General features: G+C 40.4%; 1 protein-coding gene across 1 annotated transcript in view; it reads left to right on the top strand.

The window, feature by feature from the left end:
• The window catches only part of KLF3 (KLF transcription factor 3), an 81,041-nt gene that overhangs the window by 30,042 nt on the left and 25,046 nt on the right, over positions 1–25,953 (top strand). The window contains exon 2 of the mRNA XM_073608863.1: positions 23,639–23,726. Coding sequence (XP_073464964.1) covers positions 23,670–23,726 — 57 coding nt within the window. The 5' untranslated portion in view covers positions 23,639–23,669. The remainder of the gene's footprint in view (positions 1–23,638; positions 23,727–25,953) is intronic.

Raw genomic sequence — 25,953 nt, 5'->3', positions numbered from 1 at the left:
TTTTTCATCCACATGCCTTTTTGGTGCAAATTAAATGACCACAAGCTCTGAACTTTGTCATTTTCAGATTTTTTTTTTTTTATCCAGTCACTGCTCTCCATGTCTCCGTGGTCCTTCATTTCTTGCAGGACACGTACTTCGATGTGCTCAGGAGCATTTTCCAGCACTATCCCTGCAGACAAGAGAGCCTCTTGTATAGTTTGCCTTGGAGGAGGGACCTTGTCTGCATACTTTCTGCACTGGGATCTGATATCAACTTTGTTCCCCTAATGAGCCTACCCTGTTTCACTTGTCCAAAACGGTAATGCAGAAGCTTGAGACAGGAAACCAGACAGCAGTCTGCTGTGATAAGAGATGGTATTGTCTCAGGGAGGGAACTGGGTTATTTTCTCTTACCAGCCCTGCCTTTTCCCTGACAGCATTTAGAAGCAAAAGCAAAAAGACTTAACTTGCGTTAACCAGTTTGGCATAGGATGGCTTCCATGTTTGTTCTCAGCATGACGCCTTGACCGTGTATCCGGCAGAAATTTAAACGCATTTTCACTTTCCCATCAAATTTGAGAAACCTCCACTATATGTTTGTGTTCCCCTTCATAAAGCATCCAAGAACAACAACAAAAAAAAATTCTTACAGCGGTTGTAAAGGTATTTTTTTCTTTATTAAATAATAAACATGTTCTACTTATATGCTCTTTGCAATGTTATTGCACAGAGCGGCCACGATCCTCCTCTTCTGGGGTCCCCAGCCTCTTCTCTTGGATCCTTCTCTTCTCTGAGTGGCCCTATACAGTAGTAAGCTGTGTGCTGTTGGGGAACTTGTGCGGGCTCACTCCCCAACCAGGCTGTGTGTGTCCATAGACAGATACGTACAATGTACCACCCAAGCCTTGGGATCTTTAACATAGCACAGACAGTGTGCATATGTAGCTTTCAACCAATAATGAAGATTTATCAGCACAGCACAGACAGGCTCATTTATTCTAAACATAACTCAGCAGCCACCTCCTTTTTAAAGCGATGCTAAATTATTTTTTTGTTAAAGTGATTGTAAACCCCTATATATATATACCCAGTGAAGTGACTGGCCTCAGGTGATAAACAGAGATAAAACAAATCAATACATCAATTGTACCTGTTTATCTACAGCCTCTTTCCTTTACATCAATATTAAATTGCAGAATTTACACAGGATCTCTCAGCTCTGAAAAGCAGGGGGTGGGGAGCTGAAGTTACATCAGTGGGCACAGCTCTGAGAGCTGATTGGAGGAAATTGACACCCCCCCCACACACACACACACACACACACACACACACACACACACACACACACAGCACACGGGAACAGAGCTGAGGCTGTCAATCAGCTGGAGATCCCTCCCTGTCACTTTTTTTTTTTTTTTTTTCTTGGTGTCATGAAAACTTGTCAGAAGTGATTCATGCAGATAGCAGAGAAACAGGGCCGTGGACAGAAACAACACTAAAGTCTCGTACACACGATCGGATTTTTGGCAGAGAATTGTGTGATGACAGACTGTTTTCCTAAACTCCGACCGTTAGTACGCTCCTTCAGACAATTGTTGTCCAGTTTCCGCCAACAAATGTTGGGTGGCAGGCTAGTAAATTTTGGGCGGACAACGGTCTGTTGTCAGATTTTCCTATCGTCTGTACACAAATCCGTCACACAAAAGTTGAAAGTACAAACACGCATGCTCAGAATCAATGCTCACCAAATACGACATTAGCAGAAAGTGCCCAAAGGGTGGCACTCAAGAGCTGAATTTCCTCATAGTACATTACTACGTTTGTGTTTGTTGGCCGACAGTTGTGTACCGTTTGTATGCAACACAAGTTCCTGGCACACGCCCTTCGGACAAAAGTCTGACTCTTTGTTGGCCAAAAATCCGATCGTGTGTACGAGGCTTTAGTGCTCTGGACTGAGACAAGCACACACTATAGAGGGATATGCTTTGTTCTTCTTTCATGTCTGAGGTTTACAACCACGTTAAAATTGAATAAAAAGGTTTATACTTACCTGCTCTGTGCAACAATATTGCACAGAAAGGTCCCATACCTCTGCTTTTGGCAGTCCCCTGCCAACGCTGTCCACTCCTCCCTCTTCCCGGTGCCTCCTTAGCAATCTGGGTGCTAAGGAAGGATGGCACCCAAGCATGTTCACTGCTAAGGACCCCCCGGCCATACTGAGCTTGTGTGCCTTATGCCCGCTGCCAAAGCTGACACAATAAGTCAAAACCACACATACACGTCCTATGTATAGTGTGAAAGTACACACAGAATAAGACATTGGCCAAGAGTGTGCACATCAGGGTGGCTCCTGGGAAAGGCTGGAAGCGGAAGTAATAGACACAAAACTTTACAAAGCCAATTTTCCTGCAAACAATGGCTGCACATAAAAGGAGGCAGGAAGGAAGCAAAAAAGATGAGGTATGTTAGTGCATTTCTTTATAAGGTTTAGTAAAAATAAATTGTCCTAACTCCTACATAGCACAGGTCTAACTGTTGAAAGCCTCATTTTGATTGATTTCTGTAGCATCATCACTTCCCATGGCGCAGTACAAAGTAAGATAAAAACAAAGGTCAGCAATATAAATTCTTAAGTTACAAATTGAACAGCAGGAATGTTCTGCATGCTGGAAAACTCTCGCCAAATAGATATGCGTTTGGTCATTGGTCATACATTACAACAATCTCGTCATGTATAGGTAATCAGTTCTTCAGCCTTCTGTTGTATCACACGAATCGTATGGTTGGTATTGGCAGGAATTTTGTATGTTCTAAGTAGTCCTAGGACAACACGGGTGCAAGTCTTTATTGCACAGGAGACAGAAGGCAGTATTTTATATACAGTATATTACAAGAGAAAATCTGTAGATAAAAAAAAAAAAGGGGGATTTTTTTTTTTCTGAACCACAAATTTAGTACTGAAATGACAGTGACCTCCCACCCTATATGTGAAACAGGTTCTGTGATCGCTCACATCATTTTTAATCATACGGATATGACTTGAAGATACTTTAGATACATCTGGGGCTGCTAAATTTGCTGCTTAACTAGCAAATCAATAAGCTTATTTCATGATGTGCATCGGACAGAACCCCAAAGCGGCTAATCGGATTACATTACATCAGTAAGTGTTGGTGTAGATAAGTTATTCTGAGTTACTGCGCTCTTCTTCTCATGAACTTTTCAGGGCACTTACAGAGTCCTTGTGCTTACACTATATCCTACTTCTACCCAATGGGAAGCAATTTAATAATATAGTGTTATTTTTTCATATCTATTCTAGTTGGCTGCTAGTGACATTCTCTTTTGTTGTTCTCGGGAATCTTCTTGTCTGGCAAGGCTACTAACTTCAACTGGAAGTGGCCGTCTTCCAATTCCCAGGCTGAATACTAGATCTGGAGCAGATCCATCACTTGGTGAAGGTTGACAGGTGCTTGACGGTGGCAGAGCAAGTATTTGTTGCGGGAGTCTAAGCTTGCAGCGCATATTTTGTCCCATCTCTGACAAATTTGAAGGGTGGTGATGGATTCCCTTTAATATTCACTACAAATAGTATTGGTACACAATATGTAGTAGCCCATTACCACCAATCAGTTTTAAACTTTACCAAAGAAGATGTATTGGAACATTAAAGTGGTCGGTCAGTTGGTTGGTTAAGATGGGTTATTTTTCATATTCCCCTTTTGACTTTCCAAATAAACACTGAAGTGCTCATATCATAACTACTACCTCCAACATATGATACCCATGTTACAAAGAGTGTAGTACGCTACGGCAGCCAATCCTCTTTAAACATTCAGTGAAATGGATCCTATTAGAACAGTGAAGTGGTTGGTTGGTATGGGTTACTTTTTACAACTACCTTTTTTCTTTCCAAAAAACACTGAGGTGCTCATATCCTAGCTACTGCCTCAACAAATCTATGACACTGTGGGGTTGATTTACTAAAGGCAGATAGGCTTTGCACTTTGAAAAGTGCATTTGCTCCAGAGCTTAGTAAATGTGGTAAGGCTTCACTTTAAAAAGAATGCCCAGTCCCATGCAGGGAAAATAAAAAAAAAAACAGCATTTTTGCTGGTACATGATTGGATGATGGAAGTCAGCAGAGCTTCTGCTCGTTTACTAAACTCTGGAGAAACTGCAACTTTCCAAAGTGCAGTCTTTTTTGCCTTTATTAAATCAACCCCTCTGTTCTGAATAGTGTCTCATAGTTAATAAAGCTGTTTATTTTTAATAAGGCACTACAAAGGGTATTGATGATGCACTACAAATAGTAGGGCATAACAACTTTTAAACTTTCATTGGAATAGATCTATTAAGAATGATGTTCCTTGTTTGGTGAGTTGATTGGTTATTATGTGTTACTTTTGATATTCCTCTTTGTCTCATACCATAAGGCTGCATTCGCATTTCAGTGCTTTGAATCGTGGGCAGATTTGCAGCGAATCTGCCCGCGATTTGAAAGCACTGATGTGTGAATGGCAAATCGCGGAACTCATATTTGACATGCCATTCAATTGACTGACAACTCAGCGTGATAAATCGCGCTGCAATCGCGGCAACACACATTGCGGGAAGCATTTCGCCCCAAAAATAGCTCCTGAACTTTTTTTTGGGCGAGATGCTTCCTGCGATTGCTCGACAATTGCGGCAGACCCGCGCCATGATTTGAGGTGTCATTCAAATGACTGGCATGTCAAATGCGAGTCCCGCTATTTGCAATTCACACATCAGCGCTTTCAAATTGTGGGCAGATTCGCGGCAAATCTGCCCACAATTTAAAATGCTGAAGTGTGAATGCAGCCTAACTGCTGCCTCAAAGTATATATGAGACTTATGAATAGTATCATTTTCATAGTTGAAAAATGCATTTTTAATAAGGCACTACAAAGCGTGATGATGATGCCATGTGTGTATTAAGGCATATCAACCAATTCATTTTCATTGGCATGGATCCATTAACGAGGAAGTTTCTAGTTTGGTGAGTTGGTTATTATAGGTTACTTTCTTATTCCTCACCTTCTGAAATAAACACTGAAGTGCTCATACCATAACTACTGCCTTAAAAAAAATATATATAACCCCATGCAATTCTATTTTTTAGGCAATTAAAGTTTAACACAAGCTTGGTTACAAACCTACGCAACTCTTAAAATAATAAGTAAGGAAGTGTTTGCAAGGCATTGAACTTGTAGCTGCATAGGATAAGCATCAGGATTTCAAAACACTGCAGAGGCGTATGGTGGGAGGTGTAAGGTCTATTGAATTTTTTTCTCCCATATCTCAAATCCAGAAGCAAAACCATTTTTTATTTAAAATGGTTATGTAAAGCTGTATTTTACTTAAGCATTAATTTCAGTGCAGTAAACTTTGATTGTACATTGGAATGTACACTTTGCTGAGTGGTGATTATAGATACAGGCATACCCCACTATTAAGTACACAATGGGGTTTATTTACTAAAGCTGGAAAGTACAAAATCAGGCTCACTTCTGCATAGAAACCAATGAGCTTCTAACCTCAGCTTGTTCAATTTAGCTTTGGTAATAAAACCTGGAAGCTCATTGGTTTCTATACAGAAGTGAGCCTGATTTTGCACTTTCCGGCTTTAGTAAACAAACCCCATTGTGTACTTAAAAGTGGGGTATGCCTGTAAACTATATTGTCAAAAGTATTACTATATTGTCAAAAGTACTGGGACGCCTGCCTTTACACGTACATAAATTTTAATGGCGTCTTAGTCTGTAGGGTTTAATATTGAGTTGGCCCACCCTTTGCAGCTATAATAGTTTCAACTCTTCTGGGAAGGCTGCCCACAAGGTTTAAGAGTGTGTCTATGAGAATGTTTGACCATTCTTCCAGAAGTACATTTGTGAGGTCAGGTACTAATGTTGGCAATGAAGGCCTGGCTCGCAGTCTCTGCTCTAATTCATCCCAAAGGTGTTCTATTGGGTTGAGGTCAGGACTCTGTGCAGGCCAGTCAAGTTCCTCCACCCCAAACTCTCTCATCCATGTCTTTATGAACCTTGCTTTGTGCACTGATCCAAATCATTTGGTGGAGAGGGGATTATGGTGTGGAGTTGTTTTTCAGGGGTTGGGCTTGGCCCCTTAGTTCCAGGGGAGGGAACTCTTAAGGCGTCAGCATACCAAGACATTTTGGACAATTTCATGCTCCCAACTTTGTGGGAACAGTTTGGGGATAGCCCTTTAATGTTCCAACATGACTACGCACCAGTTCACAAAGCAAGGTCCATAAAGACATGGATGAGCGAATTTGGGGTGGAGGAACTTGACTGGCCTGCACAGAGTCCCTGACCTCAACTCGATAGAACACCTTTGGGATGAATTAGAGCGGAGACTGCGAGCCAGGCCTTCTCGTCCAACATCGATGCCTGACCTCACAAATGCGATTCTGGAAGAATGATCAAACATTCCCATAGATACACTCCTAAACCTTGTGGAGAGCCTTCCCAGAAGAGTTGAATCTGTTACAGCTGCAAAGGGTCGGCCAACTCAATACTGCAGTCTAGCTGGTGGGTTGAACCAGCAAGCCTTCATAGCCACATATCTGTTCTTTAAACGTTGGCAACAATAAATATCCACCATGGACTTGTATTGGTTCCTTGGTTAAGGGCTCTATTGATGGCTGTCAGGCACCATTTCCATTATTTGTCTTTGGAAAGTAGCAATGTACTAAATAAACCAAGCAGAACTTTTTTTGTTGCCCTCAAAATACTGTTTTGGCTTAAGTATATGTAGACAAATGGGTTTTGTCAGATATCCGAGAATATTCTTGTAGTTCTGCAAGCAGACATAGTCATTCTCCGAGACCATGCTGCCCCAGGAACATGTCAATTCAATGAAGTAGTGGAGGTAACTTGCCCAACTGAGTTATATGTAATGCTGAGTTCTGCTACAGAAATGTACTATTATTTGTCCAAATGTAAACCCATATCTTGTGTGTCTTCTTTTCTGGCGCTCCTCTTTTTTACTTTTTTACTCTAGCTGCTGGCCCATGAGTGCCACATAGTGTATATATACAGGCCATTGTGCAGGTTCCTTACTTCCATTTTAGTGGATGTTATCAGTCCGCCCCTGGTAACTCATGGGGCCCCCGGGCAATAGGAGATTATGGGGCCCTCAGGCAATCAGAGATTATGGGGCCACACAGTATACACACACACAGTATACAATCACACAGTATACACATACATGTACACACAGACAGATTTAAAAAAAAAAAACACAGATTTATACATACTGTCCCTGGTTTTACTGAGGCTGGCAACCCTGATGGGGCCCCCTAGTGGCCCAGGGCCCTCGGGCAGTGCCCGAGTGGCTCAATGGTCAGTCCGCCCCTGGGTGTTACCCTTTTTTGTATTGTATAATATTTTCAAAACTGAAAAGATATATCATTGGTTCTGAATGAAAGATATTTGCCGCAAAGATAAAAGCTTTACTATCTTTTGTAAATCAGCATGACCTTGCTTACTCAGCCATTGTTGAAATGCACCTTCAGGTCACCAGCTGCTGAAGGCACATTTCTAATTCACAAGTGTTGATAGCTACTAATGTACAGTCATACAATTAGAACTATCTTTCCTCTACAAGGAATGTAGCTTAAAGCATATGTCATAGCGAAATGGGAAAAGCAAACCTATTTAGTACATTTCTGGAATACATGCACGTTGCCCCGTGTTTTATCCCTTTAGGGCCCGTTCACACTGATCATTTTTTCAAAGTGGACGAGCAGCAAAGTGCAACGGAGCAGCATTAAAGCAGCCAAAAATGCAACTGAAACCCAACTGACCGGTGTGAAGAATTCTACAGAATTTAAAGGAATGCATTTTCTTCCACATTTTTCTAATGCCGCGTACACACGACCGGACTTTCCGGCTGAAAAGGTCAGACGGAATCATTTCATCGGATATTCCGATCGTGTGTGGGCTTCTTTCGAAAATTCTGATGGACCTAGAAATAGAACATATTTTAAATCTTTCCAACGGAATCAGTTCCAATCGGGAAAACCGTTCGTCTGTATGCTATTCCGACAGACCAAAAACGACGCAAGGGAAGCTATTGGCTACTGGCTATTTAACTTCCTTTTCTAGTCCCGTCGTATGTGTTGTAAGTCACTGCGTTCTAAACGATCGGGCTTTGGTGTGATCGTGTGTACGCTGCAGAACTCCGTCGAGAACTCCGTCAGAAAAACCATCAGAATTTATTCTGGCGGAAAAACCGGTCGTGTGTACGCGGCATCACTGAAAAACTGATCAAAAACTTATCGGTGTGAAAATCAAAATGTTTGTGTATCTTTTTGGTTACTGCAGTGCAGACATTGCCAACTTTTTTTTTTTTCTTGGATATTTTTAGTGAAGGACGTAGAAAGAATCTCCTCAAATTAGCAACTTCCCACTATCTTATTTTTATAACATATTTCCTGCAGGTGCTACCAGCTAAAGAAAACGCCACACGCACATAATGATCATAGAATCACTTCATAAAAGAAGACTTCCCATACTCAAATCTACTTACTTCAAATATTCAGGTTTAGCCCTGGTTCACACTATGCGGTGTGGGGAATCGCGTGTATTGAACAGGAATCGCACCGTATTCCTGTTCACGTCACATGTGAATCTTCAGCAGTGAGATTTAAGCCATTATCCTGTGTGGCTCAAATCACACTGAATTCGCACCAAAAACACGCAGAGACTTTTTTTTTTTTTGTTCGCACCAGAATCGGATTGCATGCAGTCTGATTCTGCCAATAGCACTGCGTTTTGCGAACCAATTTCGGGGTGTCATTAACTTAATATACACACCCACATCGATTTGCATGAACTGGGTGTGATTTGCATGCGGTGCGGAATCTGCACAGAACTTGCTGCTAATTCTGCACTGCATCAGTGTGAACCGAGGCTCAAGGTTAAAAACAGACACTTTGTCCAGACTGGTCTGGTTATCTGAAACGAACCTGAAAACTAAAACGGTCTCCTTTAAAAATTATAGACAAATGAAATACAATCAGTACATCTCTACAGTACATGCACATTTCCCTAGGTTTTACCGCTTCCAAAATACAGTGAAAGTATGGAAACATATCCATTGATCTGTCAAAAATCCAGTGTGCCCCATCTCCGTGTCTGTGCTAACAACACAGTTCTTTTGCTGCAATAAAAGCAAAACCAGTGTTGTCAGCTGTGCCTGCTGAACAACCTGCCACCCTTCTCTCTCCCACTCCACATAAATACATTTCTTTGCTAGAAAAAGAAAAAAAAAAAGATTGCAACCTAGACTTCCAAACACTATTTAGGAAAAGGGCTCTTGGTAGATGTAGCTCTGGGGGCACATCTATGTTGGTAGGAACTGAGCTCCCAATGCACAATGATTACTGCAATTGCAACAGAAACTAACACTTGTCAGCAGAAATGGGGGGGGGGGGGGGGGGAGTTCAAAAACAAGAATGCTAATCTTTGAAGGATCATAAATCAATCTGGGTAAAATTAAATGGCACCAAAAAGCAAGGGTTCTGGATTTAATGCCATTGTCATCCAACAAAATGACATCCTTATACAATTCCTTGCAATCAAACTGATGCTGTTCACATTGCTTATGGATGGGTCTGTGCAACCTACCACTCACGTTCCAGTGTATGCTGGCGAACATGGTGCCGGGCTCTTGCAGCTTAGGCAGTCATGTAGATGAATTAAAGAATGATAAACGAGAACCACTGGTCATGCTGATGTTCATTAGTGTCCAGTACATTGATGACTGACAGCTTGCTTAACATGTAAACCGTAATAATAGACGTATCTCTTTTGCTGCAGTTTGGTCATAACATTAAATGTTTTTTATATATCTGTTCAAAAAGTGCAACAAAGTACCTGTTCATTTTGCCAGAAATGTTGCAGTTTGAGAACTTCCTGTGCTCCCTGGCTGTACACAAGGAGGGGTTATGTAGATGAGGGGGAGGAGTTGAGAAGTCTGTTTTTGTAATCCATCAGAAATGAAGTAGACAGGGCTGACACCACGTGCCTGGCAATTTAGGCTTGCGTCACGTGACGTCACAAACATACTATATGTCTAGCGCATCAACAGTTATTTTCTGTACTTGTAGTGTGTATAAGGGCCCTTTCACACTGATCAGTTTTTTTAGTTGCACAATGTGGAAGAAAAATGCATCCCTTTAAATCCTATGAAACTCTCTAACCAGTCGATTGCATTATTTTTTTTTTAAAGTCCTGTTTGCTGCTTTTTTGGCGTGTGTTTGGTGTATGTATATGTTAAAAATTAACTTCCAAAACTACAAAAAACACAGAGCAAAGTTCAGTTTCGGCCCCTCTCCCCTCTCAAAATTTCACTCCTTTAAACAAACCACAAATCATGACACGTCATTTCAAAAGCAAACCTAGAAATCAAGGTCAATGGGGGTGTTTTTTATCTCTTTCTTTTTGAAGCACGTGATTAGAGCCAGAGGCTCTAATAGGCTTCAAAAAAGGGGGGGCTCAGGGCGTAGAGCACTGCTCTCCGAGCCCACCCAGTTGTTTGACAATAGCGAAAGAATATTCGCTATTTTCACACTAATCCTCTGCCCCCGGCCAATCAGGAAGCGGGTCGTGACACCCGTCACCCGATTGGCTGAAAAGACAGGCGATCCTATTGGAGGCCTAGCTCCTAGAGGGAGGAGAGAAGAGACGCACGGCGAAAGCCGCCGGGCTGGAGGAGAGGACACGGGACCAGTACCCCCAACTTTTATAAATCCAGCTTTGATACCCCCGACTGGTAAAAACCCAACGCTGATACCCCCATTGAGACCACTTGTAAGCTCATCTGGGGCACGTAAACACACAATAAAGAATTCACAACTACATAGATACACTTTTTATACAAGAATGGAATGGAGTGGTGTGGTTAAAGTGGAACTTCACTCTCTGAATCAACACTATTTTTAATCCTTATGCTGGTAGCCTTCATAAATAGCAACGTATATGATTTTTTTTTTTTTTTTTTTTTTTACATTTCTTCAGTTACTTCCTGTTTTCTTTCCTGGGCAAATGATGTCATATATTCCTCAGGAGGGGAGAAGGGGCTTTTTCAGCTATCCATGCCCTCCTGGTTGTATGCCTGAACTAGGGGCAGATTCATTCCAGGAAGTTGATGCCCATACTCAAGATGGCTACAGAGAGAAATGCTAGGAGGTGTTTTTTTCAAAGTGATTTCCCAGCAAAATAAAGTATGGAGACATGGATGGAGGAGTTTGCTTTGAATATTTAATAATGAATGAAATAGCATGTCAGCTTTGGGGTGCTTAGAGGCAGTGTAGTTCCACTTTAAATTAGGCTATAGGGACACCAATGAAATCCAACTTTGATGGAAACTGTATAAAAAAGATGCTGTACCCTTTTAATCAATTGGATTTTGCAGTGATTAATGCCATTTACTATGCCCCAACTCTCCTTTTGTATCGTACATTGATTGGTTGTGATTCTATTGGAGCCTAACATTTTTCACTGGTTAAAGAATAGAATACCAAATTCAGAACAGTATGAAACAGAAGTCCTAGTGTCAGTGTTACCAACCGCCAGTATTTTTACTGGCAGCCAGTAAAAAATGGGCACTTTTCTCCTGCCAGTAAATGCTAGTGAAAGAAAAAGGTTGCCAGTAAAAAATATGGCTGCTTGCTCTGGTGTGTTCGGACCGTGCCGGTAGTGTGTCACATGAAGCTGGGAGTGGACTGAAGGGACCACCTGGCATGGAGAGAGAGGGTCACTGTGAATCTCCATGCCAGGAAGGGACGTGTCATGTTGGTGCCATCATCATCTATGCTGCTGCACACTGCTGTCAGTGTCACTGTGAGCGTCAATTTCATGTGTGTGTGCTGTCCATTCTAATTTCTTGCCCTCTCGATTCCTGTCCCTGAGCTACTTATTTACTATATCGAAAATAAAGTAAGAAATATGCTTTTGCCTTAATATCTACCTTAAATCGCTTTGCTAATTGCATATTGTACTTGTTTGTAGCCTAAATACTGAAATTTGCACTTAAAACTGTCATTTTGTAACTTTAGATATGCCAGTAAAAACTTAACAGTGCCAGTAAGTTTTGGGTGTCATGTCAGTAAATTTCAATCTGGTAGGTTGGCAACACTGCCTAGTGCCCTCACTGACACCAATGATGGTTGATTGCCTGATAAAGCTACAGAACATTTCTATGTCGATTATTGAGCAGTATCTGCTATCTAGCTCTTCTTTATGGTGTTGCTATCAGTGAGTCAGCTATGCCTCTCCCTGTGTCCATTATATATTGGATATAGTGAAACTCCAAACGAAACTTTCTTAGTTTCAGAGAAAGTTGGAAAGAGTTACGCAGGGTATACACACCCTGAAATTCAGCAGAAACTGAACAAATATCGGTACATATGGACTGCTTTCTGTTCAACAAAAGCCGATCTAATGACCAGCTTCTGTTGAATGGTCATGCTGAAAAAAAACATCATTTGATCAGCGCTGTGCAGCCAATGACTGCAGTACTGATCTGTGTATTCTGACAGGGAGGAAGAGTCCCCACTGTCAGAACACAGAATAACAGCGGGGAGATACTTGCATCCACATCACTTGTGGGATTCGGGGATCTGTTTGTTTCTTTTTGTTCACCCTGCTGGTTGAACAGAAGAAAAAAAAAATGTGCATATATGTATACCCAGCTTTAGAAACTCAGCTGCTGTCTGTGTTCTCTCTAAGGAGATTTCAGGACAGGAAGTGAGGGAAAATCTTTCCAGTTGGGGCTCAGACAGCAGTAAAAACACAGCAGGTGTGGTTCTAAAACCTTTTGCACACTATCTGTTCAAGGAAAAGAGAGCTGAGATATGAAGCAGTTCATAGTTTAGTTTAAAGCCAAAGTTTAGCTAAAAAAAAAAAGTTATATTATAGTGAGCTAAGCTACCTGTAATAAAGGATGTGTCACAGTGTGCAGGCAGCTGGATCATGTAGATTTCATCAGTGTAGGGATGTCCCGTCCTCTTCCTGATGCCGCTGCGTAGGTTAATGGCTTTGAGGCTTCTGTAAAGCTGCTGTGAAAAAGTTCCTGATCTGCCCCTTTTACAGATCACTTACAGGAGTGAAAGCAATGAAAGCACCATTCTCAGTGAAGGAGGGGGTGGGCCCTCATTGGTAATTTTATCACAGAAGACCCAGCGTTATTAACCCCTGCAGTGCTGGAAGGTCAGCAGGAAGAGGACGGGGCATCCTTGTACAGAAGATTTGATCCAGCTGCCTGCACATTCGGGACATCCTTCATTACAGCTAAAACAAGCTCACTAAAGCTATAGAGATGTTTGGATTTTGTTTTAGCTTCAGCTTTTATTAAAATAGAACTCAAACCAAGACTTTTTTTTTTTTTTAAGTTTTTGGTTGAAGGGTTAGAACGCCATTTAATTTTTGTTGTCTGGGCCCTGTTGTGGAGGTTTTCCCTCATCTTGCAGCTCCTAAAGCACAAAAAAAAAAAGCAGAGGTCCAGAGTTATATTTACGTAATTAGCTAGTGCTTGTGGCGATTATTAAAATTGTGTTTTAAAAGTTCAGTTCTCTTCCTTTAAATCACTTTGCAGAAAATACAAGTAGCGGAATTCTGATGTTGACAGCCATAAAGGGTGAATTATATTATTATATCCCTCAAGTTCACGGTTACGTTGTAAAGTGTAATTCCAGACTTATCGCCTTTCTGGCAAATGTCATACTGTTATGCTGGGCAATTTATCACATGCCCTGTTCATTTATGCTTCTTTACTCCAGGTGGATCCATAGTGGTTGGTTTACTAGGCTGTTCACATTGCAAGGGATTTTTTTGCTTAGCTTAGCGAACGTGGGGAAGCTCTGCTGATTTCCATCATCCAATCATGTGCAAGCAAACATCCCCTTTTTTTTTTTTTTTTTTTTTTTTTTTTTTTTTGTGTTTCTCGCATGTAATTGGGTGTTTTGCAAAGTGAACTTTGACCTCATTCATTAAGCTAAGGGGAAATTCCTATGTGAAATGAATTCCTTTGCAATGTAAACGGCCCATTTGCCTTTGGTAAATCAACACCAATGAATTGAGGAACAAATAGTCGGGTGCTTCCAGACATGTGGAAACTGTAGGCACACAAAATTTGGGGTGCCATTAAGAACGAATGGCAGCACAGCGTGCCTGCTAGCACATCGTGCATTTTCATGCACTGCGGCAACAGGTACGATATCGGACACGTTCTTACGTCGCATAAGTGTGGATGGGGCCTAACCGATCTAATCTAACATAACTAAACCAACGACGGCAAGCAGAATCCAAAAAGGCCGGAGTATATGTATATATAATATAATATAATTTTGAGATGGCTCTTTTTGTGAGAACATATACACATTTAAATGGATAAATCAGAATTTTCGGATGCCGTCCTTTTAATGGGATATTTTGGAGTAGCCTTCCTTGCTGGCTTCTTTTCCTACATAGTTTCAGTCAGCCTTAAACCCTCCAGCACCCGTGGTGCCTGCAGTGCTTTTGTAATGATTTACAGGCCTGCCTTACTCAGAGGTGGTTAAAGCCCAATATGTCTACAACACATCAGAGGAAGTGCTGGGGAAAAGGTCAGAACCGGGACTGTGTGGCCCCCCTCGTCTTCCCTTCTCATTGTTGATCTCCAAGGTCCGCACTCCACAGCAGACAATTCCACACAGCCCCCACACGGCAACATCTGGCAATCCCCTGCACAGGCCTTCTTTTTTTTTTTTTCTCCTTTTAAGCCAGAGGAAGAGAGCGAATTACAGAAAATGAAGGATTTTTTTCGGATATCCTATGCAGAGATGTCTGATTACCAACACAGATGTGTTATGAGATTTTATGAACATATCTGTAGAGGTTCATGTTCAGGATTCTGCAAGGGGGTGCTTATCCCTTTACATGAGCAGGAAGCTGTACAGTATGCGGAATTATACAGAACAGCTATTCCATCCATGGTGAAATTTCAACCAATATACATGGAGTATTAGATAATATACTAGTATTCAGGGAGAGGTGGAGCTAATAGGGGGATTGCAGTACCAATAGACAGTTTAAAGTATATATATAATATAATTTGTAAAAATTTAATTATGGATGGCTTTAAAGTGTATGTTAATCCTTACAATGAACTTGACTTATTTTCTGGTGTGTTAAATTTATAAATGAAAGTTTTGGTATAGCTGTTAAAATTATCTGTTGGTCATTGTGGTGTCCTGTGCACACTTCCTATATTATCTCAAAGAGTTTGATTAGCTGTACTGGTTATTATCTTGGGACTGCAGAATAATTTGTGCCTATGTTGTAGAAAATGAATAGGGAGTGAATTTTAGTGGTTTAGCAAAAGACAATGGGCAGGGCTGACACCACTCCATTCACACAAATGTTGTGTGTTGTCAGCCCACAACAGGACTCATTAGCTAGGTGAATTTATGGCAGATCAACAGGTATTTTTGTTTCTTTCAGGGCATTTGGAGAGATAAAACACAGGGAAATGTGCATGTATTGCAGAGATTTTTTTTAATTTTCTCAGACATACATCATTACATCAAAAAATATTTAGATCTAATGCTGTATGTTATCAAATGCATAGGTAGTGTTCTGTCTAGAAACTAAAACCTGGTAGTGAGGCCACAATGAATATAAGAGTCCCAGATCCAGGGGCAGACATACAATTTCTTCAGACTCTGCAGGTGCACAGTATTTCCGTCATAGCTTTTAAAAAATACTAATACAGGCGGGCCCCAGGTTACAAACATCTGACTTACAAACGATTCCTACTTACAAACTGAAGGAGACAACAGCAAGTGAGAGGAAATTTACCCCTAGGAAGGGAAGTTCACTCCTGTAAGAGGTATTATGGGAAAAGGTGTCTCCACTGAAGCTTTATCACCAATCCTTGTTTCCACAACAACCCCAAATTTTCAAAATCCAATTGTCACCAGGACCGAAAGTGAGGTGAAATCTTCTGAACAGGGACACAGACAATAAAACAACATTACAGGGGTGTTAACCTTTTCCTATGCTATCCAAAAAAATGTAAACTATTTTTTTTTTTTGGCTAGAGCTACACTTAAAAAAATGTACCTGTTCCGACCTACAAACAAATTCAACTTAAAAACAAACCTACAGTCCCTATCTTGTTTGTAACCGGGAGACCGACTGTACAGTAATTCAAATCTGAACCTTTTATTGAAATGTGAATCCTCTGTAGTGCACACAAAAGCCCTATCGGGTGTACATGGTCTTTCTTGATCTTTGAAATAATATCAGAACCCAAAAACAAAAGTGTAATACCAGTCCTTAGATATAGTGGTTGCGTTGGTTGTCCTTCTTTTTTTTTTTTTTTTTTTTTCGGTGTTCCTGCCAATAACAGAATTTTACTCCTAGGATGACGACGCTTACTGATGGAATTTTATGGAGGAGCAGTGTGGTCATCCAAGGTCAGGAAGTATATAGAGACTAGAGAACACCTTCCCCTCTCCTCCTTTCCTGTAACATGGTGGGGGGTTGTTCTGTAATGCACAGAGAGCTAGAGACTTTGGTAACTGATAAGGGTGCAGCAGAGGCAGAGTGCACTAAAGGTTATCAGCTAACAAGCTCTCGGGCAGTATTAACTGGTATTTTTTTTTTTTTTTTGTTACTTATTGAACAAATCTAACAAAACATGTTCAATTATATATTTAACATACCAAAGGAGAACAAATAAGAGCACTTTATTGTTAGGGCTTACATACTCCTCTTCCTCTAAACACCTGCATGATCTGTACAGTATATTGCCTATTTGGGTTCCAGCTTACAGTCCAGGAAGGTCTCCATCACCGTCTCCATCCATGGTTATCATTTTACAAGCCCTGATGTAGGTGCAGTTTTGACTGCATTGGCTTTTGTTACAGAACAGAATATTTTTTGGATTAGTGTGGTGCACCCATCCTTTTTTTTTTTTTTTTTTTTTTTTTTCGATCATGGCTCATGTGATCGAAGAGTGGAACGTTGGGGTGTATCCATTGGCCAAACATTGTGCTGAAAGGTGCCCCCTTTCTCATCTTAGAAGGCTAATGGGTATAGTGGAAGGGAAAATGGGGGAGGAGTAGGGCTGATTTCAGATGGGTGACTCTGCCACTGGGAGTTACCCCCAAATTGTCAGCCGCAGGATTTTTAAAAGGATGACTGTTTGTCCCTATGGAATCAATCCCTCTGTAGCTAAGGCAGCAAGATGTCTCTCTTTATCGCAAGCATTTGAGATTTAACAACGTTTGGGCCAGCGGTGGAGCGCATCTTGCTGCGTCTGACCTAAAGAGTAAGTGATTAAATAGGGACAGCCAGGCAGCCTCTTTGGTGATTCCGCCCCTGGCGATTTATCTTCAGCAGCAGAATCGCCCCTCTGACATATGGCTTAATTCCCAAATACGTAGAGGCTGCCCCTCCAAATGGGAAACCTTATCCCATCTAGTGGATATCAAAGAGTTAAAGTGACCTTGTGTGTTCCCTGTGACTGATAAGACTGCAAAATTATTAACACGGAGTTATTGGAAACTTGAAACATGAATGATTAATAGTGTAGCTTATTAAAATGCAAAATTTACAAAACAACCAGGTTACAGTATTGAGTATTGTCCAAGATCTGTATCTGCTTCTCTTTCGCCTACCACGGATCAACGCAGGTACAGCTAAGACACTTTTCATGCTTGAACAGGAAATTACCGGCAACCCCGAAAAACTAATTTGTGCAAATATAGAGCCAAAGTACTGTGCTCCCCATGATAGGGCATCAAAACAGCCATGTATTAAAACACACCATGATGTCATTTGACCTTTCACCATCACACTTATCAACAGTAGCAAGAACATAGAAAGCATAGCCCTGCCTGTCTGCACCATGGAAATAGGCTGTGTGAAAAGATTTACTGAGGTCTATAAGGAAACTCGCAGTAGCAGTGCAATGATATGGACCACTTGATTCTAGGAATGCAGCAGCTATGGAGTGTTTTATGCAAATCTGAGCAAAGGTCATACAGACTACCCAAGAAAATCGTGATCATTTCCCAGTCAGCAGGCCTTCCTTGTTTGTTTTATCTCCTGTCTTTTTACGGCTGTGGTGGCTCCGGTTTCCTTATAAATGTTTATAACTTGTTTAGTCCCAAAAAGAGAGCTGTCTGATGTTTAGAATGGGTTTTAAAATGCGTAGCTAGCTTTTCTAGACGCATTTAGTTTTCTTTGTAATGCATTTCAAGTACTTATTCTATACCTGCTTAAGCCCACGGAACATGATTACCAGGTCCAACCAAAACATGACCCGTGATATTTCATCTGTAGCTTGTGTAATGTTGCTTTATATTTAGTCATTCTCAATGACTCCATATTCCATATTATTATTATTATTATTATACAGGATTTATATAGCGCCAACAGTTTGCGCAGCACTTTACAACAAGGGCACTGCTGGTTAGAGCTTACAACCTTAGGGTTCCTCCAGAGGTTGCTACAGCTTATTCATCTCCCATTTGATGGTACCTTCATATTTTGCCAGGACTAACACCACTTGGCCATGCCAAAGGCAAGCCTCTGTTTGTTTGTTTTTTTGCATGCTATTTTTATATTAAAAATGAAGAGGTTACTAAAGTTACGAAAATCTCATACAACAGAATACAACTTCGGAAGTGATGTAATGTATTCTGTCATTTTTGAGCATGCGTGGTCTTGGTCTTCTGATTTTTTTCAGCCGACCACTGTACTGATTAAATGAAAAACGTATGTTTTTGGTTTCTCGTACAAGAGAAAGTTTTGTGTTTGTCCCTTCAGATAATTTCTCATGAACTGTCGTGATTGTCTCTCGAAAGCTGTGTACTAACGATCAGATTACCGTACGATCGCTTCCAAAGCGGTATTTTTCATCGTGTTTACTAAGCATTAGGGTTGCATTCTTCCTATTGCCCATCAATGTAAGAGGCATTTTTTTCATTGACCCCTAATGAATTGAGAAACCTCACATTTGATGGTTCCAGGGCCAACACCACTTGGCCAAGCCAGCGTCATGACACCAATGATCTTTTTTAGCTGTCTGTAAGGGTGGCATTCTGATGTTTTTCGTCATCGACCCCACCAAATGTAATGGTTTTTAGCAAGAGTTCCCTGAGACCTGAAAAATATTTCAGGGGTAAAATGGTTGAGAAAGGAGGTTGTAAGTCATGACACATTGGCCTGCAAAGGATATAGGTTCTCTATAGTGTCTCACCATGGGACTGTTGGAAGCTATCACCTCCCTTGTGTGACCTATCTGAAATATCTTTGACTCTTACATGTGTATATCTGCACATGTCATTTGCCCTTTATGTGAGCCAACTGGTGTTTTGGGATTGCTGTGGCTGATGATTAGGATGTGTGATGTGAAATGCTATTGTTTCCTCCACCGCTCCATTGTGAAGATCTACATTTGTGAAGTTCTTCCATCACTCTCCTTCTCTTATGCCGCGTACACGCGATTGGACATTCCGACAACAAAATCCTGGATTTATTTCTGACGGATGTTGGCTCAAACTTGTCTTGCATACACGCGGTCGCAAAATGTTGTTGGAAATTCCAAACGTCAAGAACACGGTGATGTACAACACGTACGACGAGCCGAGAAAAATGAAGTTCAATAGCCAGTGCGGCTCTTCTGCTTGATTCCGAGCATGCGTGGAATTTTGTGTGTTGGAATAGTGTAAACACGATCGGAATTTCCGACAATTAATTTTGTCGTCGGAAAATTTGAGAACCAGCTCTCAAATTTTTGTTGTCAGAAATTCCGACAACAAATGTCTGATAGAGCCTACACACGGTCAGAATTTCCGACAACAAGCTCACATCGAACATTTGTTGACGGAAATTCCGACCGTGCCTACGCGGCATTACTGTTGTGAGTTCTGCTGACATCAGAGGCAATTCTACTGATGCCCTGAAAAAGCAAATGGTGAAAATAATTTTATGATTACAATAACCTGAATTTTGCCTTCCGAGAAAATTGATCTGTGAGTGGAGATCAACAGAATATCTTCATGATAGGGGAGCTTTTAAAATAAAACCAGTTTTGGATTAAGTGTGAATTTAAGATGGACACCCCTAGTGCAGTCATATTGTAGGCTTCTCCCAACTGCCTGTAATGTGATCTAATACTAAGGCAAACAAAAAAAAAACTGCATTAAATATATTGACACTTCACAAATTGACATTGATTTGATTAAGAGTAACATAGCACACAAAATCTGTTATTTTCACTGCCAGTCTCCAAGACCTTCATAGGAGTATAACATACAGAGATGTCTTTTATCTCACTACTTCTGCTAGGTGGCATCTTGTCATGGCACAACAAACCAATGCCACCTACTGGCCATTTAAAGGTATGAGTAGGTGAGCAAAATGAAATTCTGCCGAAAAGCCAAATTTGGCTTTAATTGCATTAATAACAGAATGCACCCCTTTTTGTCACCTTGACCCAGTTGTCAAAGTACATTTTAATCGGAGGAGATCTTTTATCAAAAGAACCCAATTTCCTGTTCTACTTTCAAACAACAATAAGCAGATTTGTTACCTTCTGTATAACTCTGTCAAAGCAGAAATGCTTGAGGAAGTAAAATTCTGTTTTGTAGCAACAACACAAACTATTCTCAGATGACCCCAGTCAGCATTTTTCTTTAGAGCATGCAGCATATATCCCTTTGTGCAATAGAATTCTCTCTATAATCCCAAACAACGCCACACTATACTATCATTCTAAATGCCTAGAGCACACAGGTGCCCTATGTAAAGGAAGGTTTATCCATTGTAAGTTTCAGGCAACACCTTTCTTTTTATATTCAAGACAAGGGGACAGTTTCATGCAATCAATGTTAGTATCAGAGCAGGTTGGATATATTAAAAGCACTCTAGCTTATGAAGTGAAATGCACTCTACAGCAGAGCTCAAACTGGGGAAAGTAGAGCAGTGAAAGGAGCATGCTAAAAGAGGGAGAGAGCAGAGTGATGGAGAGGAACTCTTTTTAGTCTATTACTGATTTTTTTCACTGTGCAAGCAAAGATCTCACCAAGCATGCTCTTGTCTGGTAAATCCTACGCTAACAATTGTATGTATGTGTATATATAAGTATAAGTGTAGGGCTTACTGGACAAGAGGTTTTTACCTGAAATAATTTAATAATATTGGGAATAAATATATATATATATATATATATATATATATATATACTCCTGTAATAACCAACATTTATAGCTAGATGTAAAAGGTTTTTATAAAAATAATATATATAGATAGATAGATATAATTATTATTATTTATATTATTTTTATTATTATTATTTTTATTATTAGTATTATTTTTATTATTTGTATTTATTTTTTTACAAAAACCTTTTACATCTAGCTATAAATGTTGGTTATTACAGGAGTGGCTGGTGTATTTTCACTGCATTTTATGATCTAATAACTGGAGATCCATGCAGAGGTCTGGAGTAAACCAGAGACCATAGAGAGCATTGTTGGCCATGGAAGTGCCAGGGTCCATTTTTGCTGTTGTCCGTTCTTAAAATCTTACTGGAGACCTAGAAATAATTCATTTTATTAATGTATGTGGTGTGCTGTGAGGGGAATGTTTTAATATACTGTAGAGAGGGGTTGATCTACTAAAACTTGAGACTTCAAAAGTTGATACATCTGTGTATGGTAGCCAATCAGCTTCTAACTTCAGCTTGTTCATTTAAACTTTGACAAAAAAACTGGAAGCTGATTGATTTCTATGCAGAGCTGCACCAGATTTTGCACTCTCTAGGTTTAGTAAATCAACCCCATTATGTGTGCTTCAGTTTTATTAGGGCCATTCACGCTGTGCCGTAGAGTGACTATTGGTTGGACCAAAGCATGCATTTGCCTAAAGCGTCATTTATTTATTTATTTTTATTTTTTTTTCATCCACAAGGATGAACTGGTTCTCATCACTCATAGTGAAGGAAGTGTATATAAAATGTGTTCATTATATCATTATAAACAGAGCACATTGATCTTTTTTTTCCACTGGTACATATTGATTGTCTCAGAATATAAGAAAACATCCGATCTGTCTGCATTAGAATATTAAATCGTGTTTATACAATCCTCTGTTCTACACCAATTGCTAAGCCCAAAATTGGTGAGTCAGCCTGCTGTTTGGTGGTAGTCTGTCTCGGCATGGATTTACATCATTCTCGGTTTATACAAAGTATTGACAGAAGGCTGACAGGATGTGAAACTCAGAAGATGGCAATGCTGACATTGTCACTAAAGCCTCATACACACGCTTAGATTTTCGGACGACCGAATGTCTGTTTTTTTTGTGGCATGCTAGTCTCATTTTGAAACTAAGTGTGTACTCACAATACGAAAATTTTCGTACGAATAATACAACGTCAGAAATGACGTAATGTGCTGAATAGGTTTGTATGTATTCTTTTGTTTCTGAGCATGCGTAGTGTTGCTCTCGAGATTTTGTTTTTTTCTTACGAAAACCGTACTAATGAAACAAAAATCGGACGTTGACTTCACAACCGACAAAAATGCTATAGTCTGCACATCCAGCTTTTGTCTGATGAAAAAGAAAAATTGGCTGTGGAAAGCCATGCACTAACGATCTGAAAATCGGCAGACAGCTCTGTTGGAGTTGGAGAGTGCAAAATCTGGTGCAGCTCCTTATAGAAACCAATCAGCTTCCAGGATTTTTTGTCTACCATCCACAGCTGCACCAGATTTTGCACTCTCCAGTTTTAGTAAGCCAGTGTGAAAGGGGTCTAAGGCTGGGTTCACACTGGAGAACACAGTGGTCTACAGCAGGAATCCGGTGCGTCTCCATTCGCCATTTCAGGTCCAATTTCAGCCCGAATTTTGGGCTGAATTGGACCTAAAATGGACCAAAAGACGCACAGGACTCCTGTGCAATTCACACCAGAGCCGCTGCGGAGATGTGTGAACCGTCTCCATAGAGAGCCGGTCACAATCTCCTGCTATGCGAATTGGATGCGGAGAAACCCACATTCAATTCGCAATAGTGTGAACCCAGCTTAAGGCACCTGAGAGATTTTCCTGCTTGAAGTTTGTAGCTCTAAAACACTCAACAAGCCAAATCCTATTCATTTCAATGGCCCCTGTTCACATCTGAGTGTTCTGTCGCCTGAAGTAAAATGCCTGTCACTCAAAAAAGTAAATGCTCTTCTTTTTGGCAGATTACAAGCGTTTTTGGCCCCATAGACTTCAACAGAAACACCTGACTTGAGCGTTTTACAAGCGTTTTCTGCTCAAATAGCAGCTCTCCACCTCTAATTTCCTTTCCCTCTCCTCCTCCTAGTGCTTTCTATTGGCTAAACAAAAAAGCCTGAAGCTGTAAAACGTTTGTAATACACTTCTAAATCACTTTAAAAATGCTTGTAAAAAACGCTTTAAAAAAAATTTATAAAAAAAACGCCAGTAAATTGCTACGTTCATTTGTGAATGGAGCTTTAGTGTTTAGTTTATTTCTGTATCCAATTTTCTGCATAAAAATGTTTTGGACTGCAAAGTTGTAACAATGTTTTATCTTCTTCTGTTTTTCAGATAAGAACACAAAAGTGGTATTGATGTCATAATGCTGATGTTTGATCCAGTGCCCATCAAGCAGGAGGCCATGGAGCCCATGCCAATGGTATGTAGAATATTATATCTGTCTCTTATCATAGCCATAGTAGAGTATTGTATCATATTAGTCATTGATAAAGTAACATCCTTTATTGGCTAACGTAAAGCTGAACTCTTGGTATGATCTTTATTGCTTACTTGCAGTAGCCCAGCTTGTACCAATGCACTTATGCATATCTCATACCGGCGGGGCCATTGTGGAAACTGACAATCACTGTAGTAGTCGGCACTGCAACGGTGACGGCCGCAATTTCCCAGGTCCTGTGCGAGCAGCTTAACCCCTGCAAATTGACCGCCTTCATCGATTGAACACGATTGTGATGTCACTACCCCTCTTCTACTATATATATATATATATATATATATATATATATATATATATATATATATATATATATATATATATATATATATATATATATATATATATTACATATACACGTCAGTGTGTTTTGGGGAAGCCACTCAGCACAGAACCTGAAAGATCGTGACTATCACTCCAGTACTAATACAGTGATTGTCAACTTTCTCAGCGGCTTCTCAGGTATGAGATATGCAATGTAGGTCATACCTGGAGTTCAGCTTTAGGTTAGTACAGATGCAAGCTTTTGGGATTCTTTAGAATTCAGGGGTCTCAAACTGGCAGCCCTCCAAGTGTTGCAAGACTACAAGTCCCATGAGGCATTGCAAGGCTGACAGTTACAAGCATGACTCCCAAAGGCAGAGGCATGATGGGACTTGTAGCTGCGCAACAGCTGGAGGGCCGCCAGTTTGAGACCCCTGCTAGATCCTTCATCCTTTCTGAAGTAAGGAATCCAGAAAGCTTGTATCTTTAATAATTTTAGGTTAGCCAAAAAGGATATCAACTTTCTGTGTCTATCTACTCCTAAATCATTTTGGGGCAGTACTATATTGTACAATATATTGGATGTGCAACAAATATAAAATGGATAGTGTAAAGACCACCAGTCATAATTGGGACTATGCTAAATATGAGTACTTTGTTTTAAATGTATTTTAATTGTGTAGGTTTACCTATGAAATGTGTGATTTTTCTCCCTTTATGTATGAACAATCATTTTCTCCCTTCATTACCTTTACTAACATTATCTGAGGCTGATTTTTATCCATGAGTGTCAGAGCTCAGAACCCCCTGAGGTCTGGCCTTTGCTGCTGTCATACCAATAATAAATGATGTGTGTATAACCGTATCAGATAACAGTCCCATAGTCATTTACCACTCTTAACTACAAGCCTTAGTTATTTAATTATGTTATGCACACTCTGGTGTTTATGATCATGCAAGCAAAAAGCTAATACCTATGGAAACAGTTAGTGCTGGTTCACACAGGGGCGACCTGTCAGGTCATTTAGCCGCCTGACAAGTCGTGCTCCATGCATTGCAATGGAACCGTTCTAATAGGAGTGACTCAAGTCACTCCGACTTAGAAAAAGGTTCCTGTACTACTTTGGAGCGGCTTGCATTAACTTCTATACAGAAGTTGTTTTACAAGCCGCTCTGAAGTTGCGTCGGATGACTTTGAAGCCACACCTGTGTGAACCGGCACTCACAGTGAGCGTTTCTCAATTCATAAATAACTATTTTAGTGAGTGATTGCTACTGAATTGTTTGTTCCTTTCCTTCAAACAAGGAATTTTTAGATTCTTTGAAACTGAATTTACACTGAATCCCTAGGATACTTTGGACCAGAAAGTAGTAAACTGTACGGTTTGTTTGCTACTCTCCCAGTACAAGGTATTAACCTTTTTTGTTAAAAGCTATCCAGTTTACCACCATGCCAGCAATATATTGAAAATAAAAGAGGTTACTAAAGTTACGAAAATTCTCGTACGACAGAATACAAATTTAGAAGTGATGTAATGTATTGTATTTTCGGACAACTGTACCGATTAGATGAAAATCGTAGATCTGGTATAGTACAAGATAAATTTTCGTACTTTTCCTATCGGATAATTTCACATGAACTGTCATGATCGGCTCTCAAAAGCTATGTACTAATGATCAGATTATCGCCCGATCGATCCGAAAGCGATATTTTTCGTATCATTTTCTGATTGTGTGTACGTGTAATATTAGGACACTTACCTGTCCTGGAATCCAGCGATGTCAGCACCCCAGCCGATGTTTCCATTGGCTCTCGGGTGCTGCCATTGCCTATAAGGGAAACCGGCAGTGAAGCCTTGCAGCGCATGCGCAAGGTTTCTGCGCATGC

This window comes from Aquarana catesbeiana, linkage group LG01 (assembly GCF_042186555.1).
Source record: "Aquarana catesbeiana isolate 2022-GZ linkage group LG01, ASM4218655v1, whole genome shotgun sequence".
Classification (NCBI taxonomy): domain Eukaryota; kingdom Metazoa; phylum Chordata; class Amphibia; order Anura; family Ranidae; genus Aquarana; species Aquarana catesbeiana.
The sequence above is the reverse complement of the archived record's forward strand: the minus strand, read 5'-3'. Positions and strand labels throughout refer to the sequence as shown.